At 32.1% G+C, this 14,657-nt stretch overlaps 1 protein-coding gene and 1 long non-coding RNA gene across 3 annotated transcripts; both read right to left on the minus strand.

The window, feature by feature from the left end:
- Window positions 1–42: 42 nt before the first annotated feature.
- On the minus strand, window positions 43–6,426 carry LOC110712603 (E3 ubiquitin-protein ligase RGLG5-like). 2 transcript variants are annotated; one of them, XM_021891074.1, is made up of 12 exons: window positions 6,175–6,426; window positions 4,985–5,441; window positions 4,454–4,538; window positions 4,198–4,338; window positions 4,001–4,114; window positions 3,800–3,897; window positions 2,344–2,423; window positions 2,136–2,241; window positions 1,916–2,043; window positions 1,559–1,811; window positions 1,365–1,421; window positions 43–591 (listed from the first exon to the last, which is right to left on the minus strand). In XM_021891074.1, the coding sequence occupies exons 2-12, from the start codon at window positions 5,318–5,320 to the stop codon at window positions 511–513; spliced, it is 1,479 nt and encodes a 492-aa protein (XP_021746766.1). In that variant the 5' UTR covers window positions 5,321–5,441; window positions 6,175–6,426; the 3' UTR covers window positions 43–510. The 2 variants fall into 2 exon arrangements, with proteins under 2 accessions (XP_021746766.1, XP_021746767.1); XM_021891075.1 differs by lacking the exon at window positions 6,175–6,426 and adding an exon at window positions 5,520–5,715.
- Window positions 6,427–12,662: 6,236 nt separating this feature from the next.
- Window positions 12,663–14,139, minus strand: LOC110712388. Its single transcript, XR_002509574.1, has 2 exons — window positions 13,752–14,139; window positions 12,663–12,921 (listed from the first exon to the last, which is right to left on the minus strand). It is a non-coding gene; the product is annotated as an uncharacterized LOC110712388 (long non-coding RNA).
- Window positions 14,140–14,657: the final 518 nt, after the last annotated feature.

Consider the following 14,657-nt stretch of genomic DNA (forward strand, 5'->3'; position numbering starts at 1 on the left):
ATAGACTTCTTGATCTACTGAAATTGATTTGAAAGTCCAAACTTAGAAGAATCAGTTCTTTGTATTACGATAGATACTGAAAGAAAATGGTATTTACATCAATGTGGTTTTTGTCAACAACCAGCCAAATTACTGCAAACAGGGCATGAAAATTATTAGGGTATGCAGAGAGAAGAAAATTGCCATAAAGAACAGATAAACAAAGACAGCTTTACAAAAAAAAATACCATGCCAATCAATTGCAATCGCAGCTGAATTTCCCTCTAAAACCCCAAATCCTACAAATTCAATGCAACACAGCACATCAACATAACCAATTTGATCTTGGGGCTGAATTGCACAGTTTCTTCACTCTCACAACTGAATCGCCAGAAACAGATTTCCTCCATAACGATGACAGTTCGTATGGCTTTAGTTGTGTGGGAAAACCAATAAGATACCACCTCTAAAATCTAATGAACTACTCAAGCTAGTAATACCACCTAAACACTTCAGAGATGCTGAAGATCTTTAGTACAGCCTTATTCTGGTCTCAATGGAACGACGGCAAATTGGGCAAGAATCCAGAAACTCTCCACAATCACAGCATGTCTGAATGAAAAGATCAAGGACTAATATAAGTAAATACTAGGTTAGGTCCCGTGCCATGCACGGTAATTTTCAACAACTATTTTTAAAAGTAACACTGTATTATATTTTTTTTTAACTTCCATATGTTATATTCATATCAATTGAATATTGAAAATCTACAAAAAAAAAAAAAAAAAAAAAAAAAAGACAGGAAAAATGACACTAAGAATAACAAATATGTGTTGTTCTTGGCATGTATTATTGAAGTATCTATACAGTACTAATGGATTGAAATTCTAATCATAAATCATTCAAGGAAATAAAAATTAATAAATAAAGCATCATTTGATAATTTGATATTCGCATTTCGTTATTTAAGCTTGTAGCTTCGTTCTATTACATAATTTAAAACAAAATCAAGAAAAAATATATAATCTTGTTTTAATAAACGTACATAGTACCTAATATGTCTTTCCTACCAAAAATAGTCCATAACAAATTATGTTAAGATTTAAGAATTTATACTTAATTTTTTTGCTTAAGTTTATGATTCTCAATCTGTTTTATTTTGGAAAGATTCATCAAAATCTTTTCTTACACTTTGTAGGAAATTAATATAATACTTTATATATTTAAAAAGATGTTTTTCTTAAATAGTTTTTTTTAAAAAAAAAAAATCTAAGGACACACCAGGAGATGACACGTGTCATTGCTGGTGTGTCTTTTAATATATAGTTATTGATCGACGGATAGATTGAATAAAATATGATAAGATATGCTTTTTGATAAATTACCTGGTGCCCACAACCAAAAGCCATATTCTTAGGACTGGTGATGCATATAGGACAAAGCTGTTCCAATAAAAGAAAACAGAAGATTAATCTTTTCTTATGTGACAGACAGACAAAAATTATGTTACTACTAATTTTATAAAATAAAAATTTTAAATAATAATTATTAAAATAAAATAAAAAAATCAAAAGATTACCTGATTTTCATTAGCAGAAGTTGAGGGTGGAGTGGTGCTACTATAAGGAGAAGCTGAGGGTGGTGCTGTGCTACTGTAAGCAGGGGTTGAAGATGAACTTGTGCCAAGTCCAGCTCCTGGATAGGGATAAGTTGGAGCGCTCTTCTGAAAACTGTTAGCGCGAGAATATGAGTTTGAGCCACTACGTCCAGCAGCAGCATTGTATTGAGGTGGAGGAAGGCAAACCCTCTCTGGGCAATGTCCAGTTCTTCGGCTGCTCCGTATGCAGAAACTCAGTCAATGATCCTACTTTTTAAGGTATAAAGTGATATTTGGAAAGGGAAAAAAAAAAGGGGGGGGGGGGGATGATATTATTACCCTAATATGCCGTGTTCAAGGGTAGCTTTATATTGGGAAGGTATTTCCATCAAGGCTGAGAGCGCAAATTCTGTTTGCTTTTTTGATGGGTCCAAATTCTTCGACATGATTTGCGTGAAATTCACAAACTATCCGGAGCAAATATTCAAAAAATTACTTGCAATGCCAAATAAGAGAAGAAATGCATCATCACTTTACCACGGGATTACCCATTGCTTACTTGGAAATTATCAAATGCCCGAGCAGGAATGTTATCATCAAACTCTCTCATCATATCCCATGGGCCATCTCCCACTCCCACCAGAACAATTGACAGTGGATATGCACTACAATTAAAAAGACATAAGAAAGAGTTAGGCAGATTTCCGCAAAAGAAAAGAGTAAAAGAGAATAGTAAAGCAAAGAAACAATTTTCTGTCCAAACCTACCTTGCTTGAACTATTGCCTCAATAGTCTTTTGCTCTTGTGGGCTAAGGTTGCCTTGCTGCGTGTCAACACTCCTTGTCACCTGATGTGGTACACCAATTCATAACTATCAATGGAAAGTAGCTCTACAAAAAGGCAGGAAAATCTCTAGAATTACCTAAATCCTAATATATGACGCGTCATGGGAAAAAAAAAAAGAAAAAGTGAATCAAGCTAAGGAGAGTACAAAAAATTACAATTTACAAAAATGAGTAACAATTTTGCCAATAGAAGATTATATACAGAAGCTGACATGACAGATTGATTTTTCTAGCGAGTTACGTTGGTACCTTACGAGCATATAATGATATGGAACCTCACCCGATCGTACATTTGCCAAATATATATCTCTGGCCCTAATGGTAAGATTCATTCAGATTTCATTTTCTTTAATGTTTCATGGGCACAAGTCATGATGAGTAGATACAAAATTACAGCCTGCCAGATAATTTAATCCCCAACAAGAGTTTGTGATGAGGCTTCTAGCAAAAGCTAGGGGTGTCAATATTGAACTTTCTAACAGCTATATACCAATCAACATTGAAAGGTGGTTAATGCCTTTGTCTTAGAAATACATATGTGAAGTTTTGCTCCAAAAAAAAAGAAAGAAAAAGAAATACATACAAACTTACAAAGTATTAGACTAGACAAAGGGTTTCTCATGGTGAGAAGCACCACCTTTGGGTTCTTTTTCAAGGAAAATAGACAAAATGGAGCTGGAGGTGCAAATTGTAATGTGAAAACTAACACTGAATAACAGAAAAGGGTACAGGGGTAGCTAAGTGGCAACATAATACAAGAGGCTACAATATGTTTACTAGGGGTTATTATGGATTTTAGTTAAAATATAATATAATTTCACCAACGTAGAGATTTAGGGATTGGAACAACTGCTCCATTCCCATACTTCACACAGATTCAGCTTCATTCTCAATATGTTAAAAGGCGTAACGTTAAGATGAAAAACATATTTTTATTTATTTTATAGTCGATGAAAAATATAATCATTGTTTGGTAGTCTTGATATAAACATCCATGTTGAATTTTAACATAAATACAAGCATCCACATAAACTAACCTTATCAATAATCAAATCTTTATAAGACCTAATTAGTTTAATTATTTTATTCAAATTGTCATACTTGTACTAACTATATTCATTGTATTATCAAACATTAATTTACATTTATCAAATTTGGCTTATTATGAGCTAATTATAAGACTTTATTGGCTAAAGATTTCATAGATTCTTAGCATTAGTCATAAGGAAGTAGTCAATTGGGCTCTACATAATTAAAGATCTGGTAGCCTGGCAATGTTTATTTGGCTTTACTTTAACTAGATGTAGAAGCATTGTGATCCTCAGACGGTATCACCATTCATGAAAAGAATATACAGAAAAGAAATAGCATGAATAACCTGTCCATCAGCAATAATCAGCAAAACATGATACTGTCCACCACTTTGCTCGACAATTGTCATGGCCATTTCAATAACTGGAGCAAATGAGGTTGGCCCTGCCATACAAGATCAAGGAATATGTAAACTAGGTAGTCTATTATTACTAACTTCTATATAGATGCTTCCTTTAATCACCAATTGAGGAAAAACAGTACTAACCAGCTAGCCGAAGTTGGGGAACCAACTCTCTATACCGTGAGAGAACTTCCTCAAATCCTTGGCAGCATCTATCTTCATCATAGAAACTGAAGACATCTTGGTCGTGGGTAGATGCTGCAGAGACAATTAATAAGTGAGTTTGCACGCAGATAAAATATCATCAAATACTTAGCCACCCAGCTTGTGATAATAATTACCATCTCCAAATCCATAACATGGGATCAAATTATCCTCATCGAATGCAGATAAAGTTTTTCCAATAATTGATATCGCTTCCTCATAGGGGTTTGGATCATTTCCAATGTGATGTAGACTTCGCCTATTGAATGACTTAGCACCTGTTTTCAAAAAAAAAAAAAAAAAAAAAAAAAAAAAAAAAAAAAAAAAAAAAAAAATGAAGCATAATGCAACAAGGATAAAAATAAATCTAAGCTAAAAAGGATGAAGTTATACCTGTCCATTCATTGCTCTTTGTAAAGTCAATGCCAACAATTAGATTGGAAGACTCAAGCCCTGCCTGCGCAAGTGCTGCCGTAACCTACAAAGATGTTTAAATGTCATTTATTCAAACACTTTTAAGCAAAAAGTTTAATGTCATGAATGATACTGTATTAAAAATAAAAATAAAATTAAAATTAAAAATAAAAAAACATATATTAAAACAGGTTTCTCAGCAAACAAAGTAACAAAAATAAGGCAAACAGACCTACAGTCCAGCACCTATATTATTCTCAATGAACAGTCATGTCTTGTCTACCTCTTATTTTCTATGGTAATTCTTTCCAACTTCCAAGTTTCAACATCTGATAAAACCTAATTATTTTCGAAATTCAACCATATGTGTCTAACAAAATAACATAACATCTCCAAATGAGGTCTTTGATCTATCATGAATTTTTTTTTCTGCCACAGCCAAAATAACAATAATCATTCTATAATTTTGTAGAAATTGAACAAAGTTTAAAATAAACCACAAGGCCTAACCTCATCCAAAGTACGATAGTTATCTGCAATCCTTGAATACTTTCTTTCCAACGTCTTCTTAGGCCGTGTAGCACTTGGAGGAGGAGCATAACTCTGAGGCAATGGTGAAGGAGCGTACTGAGGATGATGAGATGTATGAGGCGTTTGTGGTGCATAACCTGGCTGGGATGCATATGGAGAAGGTGGAGGAAACCCATAGTTTTGGCTAGAAGCTCGGTCATATGATGACATTGACCTCCTCCTTGACGAACTTTTATTCCCCATTTTTACTTCGATTAGACCACTTCTCCAAACGACATACACCAAAGCAACCAAAAATGCAAACCAAAGCAACATAAAAACCAACTTTTAGCAGACTCTTTCCTCAATCAGTAGAATAACTCCTAAATAGGAGAATGACAATGAACTCCACAACGACGATTTCCTCCACAACGACGCAGAGCACCCTAATTTAAACCTGAACAACGATAAATCACAACAATCAATCAATAATCTCTCAGAATCAATCAAACCATATAATGGACCAAACCAAAACCTCGAAAGCGACGGAAATGGTGGATAAACACAACACAGCAAACTTCAACCAACACTTTTCTAGGTCTTTTTTTAATTTAACTCAAAAGTCTATGTCTTCCTCACCTAAAAGTTTAAAATCAAATCAACAACAAATTAAAAAATTCAATAAAAATCTTAGTATCATCAGAAACTCCCAAGAAACTACAAATTCAATGAAATTTACACACGTATATAAAAAATCAAAACCTAAGGTAGTCAAATTAAACCTTAATTTAAAATTTATGTTCACATTTTAAAGTTAATTAGTTTTTTGCACGTAATCTCAATTTCTTGGTCAACATATCTACTCTCTGCTACTACTAGTCGTACAAAAAATTAAAAATTAAAGAAAAAAAAAATTAATTACAATGCGCTTAAATTAGAATTAAATTAAACTAACTCAAGAATATCCTGAAAATCAAAATGTAATTAACAAATAAAAATGTCGAAATATAATTGGATAACATAATAATAAAAAAAATAAAAAATAATATTCAGTCATAATCATAGATTCGCTATCAACAGATTCAACACAGTGATTAATTACATAAAAAATAAATCAAATAATCACGAATTTAAACAACAAATTATGAAAATCAAACCTAAAAAAAAAAAATTAGAAAATTAAAGCGTACCTTAATCCAGTGTAATTGAAGCAGAAATTAGAAAGAAAAATTAGAGGAGAGAGAAAATGATTATAGTTGTTGGAGTGGTTTTTTTAGGAGGAGAGAGAGTCAATGGGATTCTGAATGCCAAAAAGACTTTTTTGCATCTACAATTTTTAAGTTTGTCTATTTTTTTAAAGTATTTTTTAATATGATTGATTGATTATAATACGGAATAAATAAGAAAAAGACATTCGTAATTTATTGTGTAGCGTATATAGTTTGTTTCCCGCTGTATTTTTTTGTTGTGTTGTAAATGAGGAAGAAGCTTGGAAAATGGAAACTATATACTACTGTAGTATATTTATGACTTTGGATTTTTTTTGGGGTAAATTTGTGTTACGTGCTAAAAGTGTTCTGTTTTTTAATAGGGTTATAAAGTGTTTTGGATATACTATGTGAATAGTAAATAGTTTGCATGTGTGACATGTTTATGTTTTTATTTTTTTTGAACAATCTTATCTTAAATGATTATACGAGTACTCTTTATACAATGTATTTATACTCAAGGATGACATGATACGGAGTATAACCTATTTTATAGAAATGTATCTTAATCTTGGTGACTTAATAAGAGAATATTTTTTGTCTATTTTGTATCATCCACATTTATCTTTGGATAAGAGTAGTACAAATTCTTAAATGGACCTGGTTCACACTAATTCATTGTAGACCACTAATATTAGGAAAACTATGGTTGTTTTATTAGTTAAAAAAAGAGTCACTATAATAGAAAAAAGGTCTATATGTTGAAATAAAAGTCATTTTGATAATATATAGGCTATAAGAGGTTAATTTTTTTAATAAAATATTTTATATACCGGTTCATATGAATAATAAAGTCATTATGTTAAAATTAGGGTCATAACGTTATATAGTTCACAATAATATTATACGTTATACTAGTTTTAATAAAGGTTACTATGTTAAAAATAGGGTTACTATGTAAAAATTAAAGGTTACTGTGTTCAATATAATGTCAGTTGCGTGTGTATAAACTTCGGGTCCACAATAACATTATTGTGAACCAGGTCCACGCAAGTCTTTTTGTAAAAGTAGATAAGTATTTACTTGGTAAGCAAAAACTTGAATACTTTTTAGGAACAATTGTGATTTGCTTCTCACAAATTTAAATTATTGGCGATTTAGCTTTATGGTTATTCAAAGCAACACTTTATTTGGATAGTTGGGATGACTATCATGATGCTCTATTTATAGCAACCTCAAGCGATGAAGATGAAAATACAACACGCTACAAGTCCTTTTCGTGGTAATTTAATTTTACACTCATTATACTTAGTCTTTGCATTCACAAATGTACTTATGAGTATTATATTTGAGCAAGCGTCAGGCTATTGTTAGGCCCTGTTCTCATCATATTATTTTCAGTTCAGATCTAATAAGTTCAGTTCACTTTAGCTCCTAATTTCCTTCTCTCATACAGTATTTGTTTCAGTTCAGTTCAGCTCAATGTAGTTCAGTCAATGAGAACAGGCCCTTAATCTATGAAGCTGGAGCTGATTAACTTGTGAGTAGTGTTTCAGTGTTTGAGTTGTTTAGCTGGAGTTAGGTTGATTTACGAGAAGTATTCAATAGATTACTTAGCTTTACCAAAAGAAAATAAAAAATTGTTAAAACAAATTATTTTATAAGTAAGTTGGTGGGATTTTATTTTTATTTGGGACATTATTTAGCTAATTAGCTTTGCTGGGCCCTTTCTTACCTGCCTACATGAAGGGGACTCAAAACAATAAGAATTTGTTTTTGCAAAGATTCACGAAAAACAGTAATACAATCTAAGACAAACAATAAGGTTATTTCATTTATTTTTGTACAAGTAGCTTAGTGTGAATAATGACTAATGGGCAGGGCAGTATGCAGAGTACTTGGAAGTGAGTAGTGACGCACCTACTAAAACTGTGGGTGCCTTTATCGCTTTATGTGTTATTGTTATTTGTCGGATAAAAGGAGTTGGCCTAGGAAATGCAGTGGAAATTGCTTGTAATTGGGCGTCACTTTCATTATTCACTACTCTATGTAATTAAGAAGGATCTTGCTAATGACGCCCGTTGGATAAACATTTAAAATCTTACCTAAAGTGGTATTAATTTGGGAAAGCATGACAAAATTATGCGTCGATCGGTTTAATTAATGTTAGTTTTTATTTAATCTTTCTACTTTTAACTAGATTATCCAACGCCTCCGGGGCGTTCGTTAGCATTTTCCTTATTAATATGTGTTCTATTATTTACGAGGTATTGATTTTACTAGGAACGTGTCATATTTTTTTTAGGATGTTCATTCAGTTTGTCAGAGTTTAGCTCCGACTATATTCGAATTCGACTTGAGTTACTCATTTGGCTTATGGTGGGTAAGTGTTCCAATAAGAGTTTTATAGCTTACGGTGAAGCTCGAACGCAATATCTCCCTTAAACTGTTAAACGTTATTAAGTTGCATACTAATTAACTACTGTAATAATTAACAATGTTTGTTTATCTCCGTAATAAGTTGGGCCTTCATAATACATGTGTAGATTGATCCAGTTTAAAATTAAATCAAATGCAATAGTTGTATCGTGACTCAATTATTGAGCCAAGTCATATCTCATAAACCACACTTTGAAATTTCTCAAGTAAGGGGGCAAAGTTTAGTTATGTGGGGCCAAAGTTTAGGGATTAAGAATTTAAGATGATACTTACGAGTATTTGTTTAATGAAGAAAGCGTATAACAAAAGCTAATCAGTCCATTTTTTAAGTTCTGAAAGTGAAATTACTTTTGTTAGGGATATAATATGCGATTTTTGGCACTTATTTTGCTAAATCTAAAAACATATTGTACATCTATTGTAATCAAACAAATACTACCTCCGATTCGCATTACTCGCAATAAAAGATTATTTTATGCCTCGTAAATAATATCCCTTTGTAGCGAGTAATGCGAACTAGAGGTAAATACTACGTAGTTTTATCCGGCCAGGCATGAATAACATTAGTTACCTAGCCGTATTTTTCTTCCCAACTTATTTTGTGCACTAATCTAAAAAATTTACCAGTATCTTTTATAAGTTTTTAAAAAGACAAATTAAAAAAATAATTTTACCTTTGTCACTTTTACTCGAAATAATGAAATATTTTTATATACTCCTGGGTGCACCGTACACCCTACTAACCTATGGTTAATTTTGCTCTTCATTTGATGATTAAAAAGAAAAACAATCATCAAAATGAAAACAAAATAGATATGGGTGTACGGTACATCCGGGTGTATATAACAAATTCTAATCTCACCCTTAATTAAGTAATCTGAAAACAATCACACCTTCTACCCTCATCTGCTTAGAACAATCTCATTTACCTACAACTTGTTAACCAAGTTAGTTTTTTTTTTTTAATATATATATATAATCTTTCTCCTCCGACGTCCCCACCCTTTTCCATGACAGCACACCATGACCACCAGTCCACCACCACGTACTCCATAGCAACCACCTCATCACAACCACCACAACACCGTACCACCTGACCTCATCCCGAAACCATGTTTAATCTAAGGTCCTATTGGTTAATTATGTCTAAATTAGTCGAAAAAAGCTAGATTAGATACAATTTATAAAACTAATGCTACTTAAGAGAACTTGGCAATAAAATTATACCGTTACCAATGAGAATGAATTGGAAAAAATATATTAATACTAATAAAGATGGAAAAAAACACTTAAATTTATCATAACCCTTACCTAGAAGAAATTGTGTGAGTACTCATGGTGAGATGGATATAAGTCATTGCATATAATAAAAAATTTTAAACATTTAAACTATGAAATTTACATCTAAATTTTTAAAAAATTAAATTTCATAAAAGTTTTTAAAATTTTCATATAAGTTATTATATATTGGCTTTTAGGTGGGCTCACCCAATAATTTGCAATCGTTCCCTGCAGGAGCCGGTGCGCTGCATTGTACAACCATTTTGTAGGAAATAACATAATCTAGAAAAATAATGAACATATATATATATATATATATATATATATATATATATATTAAAATGTAATGAAAATTACTTAGAGTTAACATATTTTTAAAATGTAATAAACATATACCTAGAATGAAAAGATCATATTTGCACCAATAAAGAGTAGAAAGAACATATGACCATATTCTTTGATTGTTAGTTTAATGTACTTTTATTTGTGACATAATATTGTTTGAATTTTGTCTTCAAATTATGATGGGTACATATAATAATAGTATAAGTAATGTTCATCACATAATATTATCATGTTCTTTTTTATCAATGTTACAGATGTTCTTTAGATATAAAAAAATAAAAAATAAAAGTAAATAAAATTGGATGTTCTTTACAAAACAGCTATATGTTCTTTACAAAATAGCTAAATGTTCATTCCAGGTTTTTTATCTGTACCGAGCATGATACAGTCGCCTATACCTTAAAATTTTCAATAATTTGTGTTTCCTTAATATTGAATCAAAAGTTATGGCTTATTATAAGCTTAACAACATTATGTATTATAATGTTTTTTTTAAAAAAAAAAAACGGTAAGATATAAGGAGGACCCCACTCTTATCACAAGAAAAAGAGGATGACTATCACAAGAAAGGGGGAAGGGGTGAGGAATCGAACCCCTATCACATGAGGAAAGAAGGAGGGACTAACCATCCTTCCAACTCCTAAATCCTTTATTGTTATAAACTTCTAATGTAGTAAAGTGTACTTTAATTTGAATTGAGATGTAAAATAATTTGTAGAAATAGGAATCTCTTATTTTAGCTTAATAGAAATATTATCGTACACAGTTACTTTTATCGACAAAGAGAGTGATCTGATCGTGTTAATTTAAATCAAGACAATTATAAACCACAATTAGGAATGTTATGTAGGAGATTATAGGTACTAAATTGCGGAAAATATATGAATCATATTCACAAAGCACCTAAACCAAGGATCTCATGCATAACACATAAAGAAGTAAGAATTATACCTTTGAAGCGTGATTCCACAAGTGATCGAACAAGAACAATAAGGAAAACAAGAACCCCACATGTGATTCCTCTACTTAGTCCACGAGCACGGATTAAACCTCCACTAATGCTAGTTTAATTGTGAGTGAACACTTCAATCAACCTTCAATAGAGATTTGAGCCACGAACACACCACAAAACCACCCACGCGCCACCCAAGGAGGAGGGCCGTACGGACAGGGAGGAGGGAGAGAGGGCCGAGTAGAGAGAGAGAGAGAGTTAGGGTTTTTGGGAAGCTTGGTTGCTTGTGTGACAATTCACTGTATGTCAATTGTTGTGTCATGCAACCCTAGGCATGGTTTATATTTATAGATCATATCTAGAAATAAAACCATGTCAAGTCCAAAACCCATTAGACTCTTTTAACTATCCAAGCCTAATTATCAACATGGTATGTTATGAACTCACGAGGCCAATAATGACCCTCTAACTTGTTTAACCAAATACTCTTATGTGTGACCTTGTAGGATCCACTCTATAAGGCTCTGGGCCATTAAGCTAGCCCAAAGATCAATTGTCATATCTAGCACCAAACATTGACGACCCTATAGAATGAACTAATTATCTCCATAATCGTGATCCTTGATATATCTAGTAATTGCACTTATCGAAGACATACATCCTTCATGTTAAATATGGGTTTAGGCCATATCCGCAAATCAAGAGAGAGAGTTCACTTCACAAATCCAAAGGAAGGTCCATTCCAAAACCATATGGCAATAGGAGGTTTAACCCTTCAGCCTTATAAAGTGTTTGACTCTCTATTCTTCAATCAATGTGGGACACTTACATGTGGTAATATTTGGGAGGTGTATTCTTCAACACTTCCCCTCATATGTAAGGTCCCTTTAACTTTTTTGTCTCATGTGATTTTGCCTGGCTAGAGTGCTTCTTCGCTCCCCTCACACGGACCTATTCAACCTGGCCAAATGAACTTTAGCAAATTAGGGTCTCATATTGTGGGTCTGGCTATGAACCATGTTAAATACGGTTTTGGACCATACCCACAAACCAAGAGAGAGATAATAAACCTATATATATATATAAACCACAATCAACGTGAAAGCAGGCTCGGCACGTGTCCACTTCACAAGTCTAAAGGAAAGTCTATTCCAAAACCATATGACAATACACTAGGTGAAAAAACGTAATTGGCACCGGTTCATACCCCCTCAATGCCACCGGTTTGAACCGGTGCCAATGTGGAGGGTGCCAATTACTTGGGTGAAAAGACACCGGTTCAAACCGGTGGCAAAAATAGTTATTGGCACCGGTAAACCGGTGCCAAAAATAAATCCAAATTTTTTTTTAAATTACTTTTGGCACCGGTTAATCCCCAAAATATTTTTTTTTTTATTTTTTTTTTTACATTATTGGTATTTTGTTACACATAAAATTATTTGAGTATTTGGTATTAAAGTATATGAATCTAGTAATTTTATTGTACAGATTAATATACATAGAACACAAAATGCAAATCGAACACAAAATGCAAATCGAACACAAAATGTAAATCGAATATCAACCAATATAGATAAATTACAAGTTTACAACATATAAATCCAAAAAAAAAATTAAGTATAAATACAAAAAGGAAAAATTACAGTATAAATAAAAAAAAAAAATTACAACATCACAATAAAACTTGCATCTTGATTCTTGCATCAATATACCTGCACCAATTACAACCAAAAAAAGAACGATTAAAATAATTATCAAAACACCCAGAATCCCTAAAAAAAAAACCTCAAAAAAAAATCGAAACACCCAGAAAAAAAAAATCAAACACCCAGAAAATAAAATTAAAAATCGATTAAAAAAAAGAAAAAAGAAAAACAAAAACCCAGATTATAAAGAAATCCCTCAAAAAAAAATCAAACACCCAGAAAAAAAAAATAAAAAATCGATTAAAAAAAGGAAAAAGAAAAACAAGAACAAAAACCCAGATTTTTAAGAAATCCCTCAAAAAAAACCCTCAAAAAAAAATCGAAACACCCAGAAAAAAAAAATCAAACACCCAGAAAATAAAATTAAAAATCGATTAAAAAAAAAGAAAAAAGAAAAACAAGAACAAAAACCCAGATTTTAAAGAAATCGTGTAAAATAAAGAAAAAACTCAAAAAATAAAAAATAAAAAACAAAAATCGATTAAAATAAAACAAAACCCAGAAAATATTAAAAAAAAACGAATTAAAATCACTTAAAATTAAAAAAAAAAACCCAGAAAATATATAAAAATACGAATTAAAATCACTTAAAATAAAAAAAAAACGATTAAAAAATCGATTAAGACAAAAACCCAGAAAATAAACAACAAAAACGAAATAAAATCGATTAACATACAAAAATAAAAAAAAAAAAACATCGATTAAACTAAAAAAAAACTAGAAAATAAAAAAAAAACGAATTAATATGTATTAACATAAAAAAAATCGATTAAAAAACTGATTAAAACAAAAACCCAGAAAAAATAAAAAAGAAAACCGAATAAAATCAATTAAACCTCGAATTGGTGGTGGTCTTTGATTAAAATGGTGTTGCATGTGGTGGTGAAAGTGTTGTTCTTCGTGGTGGTGGTGGTGAAAGTTTTGGTCTTCGAATCAAAGAAAGAAGGAGCACTTCGTGGTGGTGAAAGTGTTGTTTTTAGCTTCGTGGTGGAGAAGGAGGTGAGGGAGAAGGAGGTGAGGGAGAAGGAAATCGAGAAAGAGAAAGATAGAGTAAGAGAAGGAGGAGTTAGGGGAGTAGGAGAAGGAAGGAGGAGGGGAGGAGAGAGAAACGACGAGAGAAAGGGAATGAAGAATTAGGGTTGGGGAATGAGGAGAAGGAACCGCTTTTTTTTAAAATATAAACCGGTTCACAAGGGCACCGGTTCAAACCGGTGGCCTTTATGTTTTTGCCACCGGTTTGATGTGAACCGGTGCCTTTTACTCTGTTTTAGTTTCCCTCCAATTTCATAGCCCATTTTTGCCACCGGTTTGAACTGAACCGGTGGCAATTAAGGGGTGCCTTTTTAATATTTTCTACTAGTCATAGGAGGTTTAGCCCCTTAGCCTGATAAAGGGTTTGACTATCTCTTCTTCAACCAATGTGAAACCAACACTTGTACATTTATCATCCTTTATATGAGTTTTATTAGACAACAGACACATTAGGTCTTTGTATAGTACTTAATGTCTTGATGCATGTTACATGATTCCAAAAGAGTGGAATCCTCGGCCCTGTTCTTTTGATCTTTTGGGTAGAGCGAATTTTAGCAGAGTAGGATAGAACAGAGCATGTGTCAACATTACAGAGTAGGTCTTAGCAGAGTAAAACAAATTTTAACATAGTATAGCAGACAATAACAGCTCAGAAGAACAAGACTAAATTCTCTTAATGACATTTACATAAATTTTTTATCATAAATTTT

Source organism: Chenopodium quinoa, unplaced genomic scaffold (genome assembly GCF_001683475.1).
Source record: "Chenopodium quinoa cultivar QQ74 unplaced genomic scaffold, ASM168347v1, whole genome shotgun sequence".
Lineage (NCBI taxonomy): Eukaryota > Viridiplantae > Streptophyta > Magnoliopsida > Caryophyllales > Amaranthaceae > Chenopodium > Chenopodium quinoa.

What these genes read in the sequence shown, in the direction of transcription:
- LOC110712603 (XM_021891074.1), bottom strand. Translation starts at nt 5,320, where the DNA reads ATGTTGCTTTGGTTTGCATTTTTGGTTGCTTTGGTGTATGTCGTTTGG. An exon ending in CTTGAACACGGCATATTAGG is followed by an intron (nt 1,812 to 1,915) that starts GTAATAATATCA and finishes CATACGGAGCAG; the next exon opens with CCGAAGAACTGGACATTGCC. An exon ending in CTTCTGCTAATGAAAATCAG is followed by an intron (nt 1,422 to 1,558) that starts GTAATCTTTTGA and finishes TTATTGGAACAG; the next exon opens with CTTTGTCCTATATGCATCAC.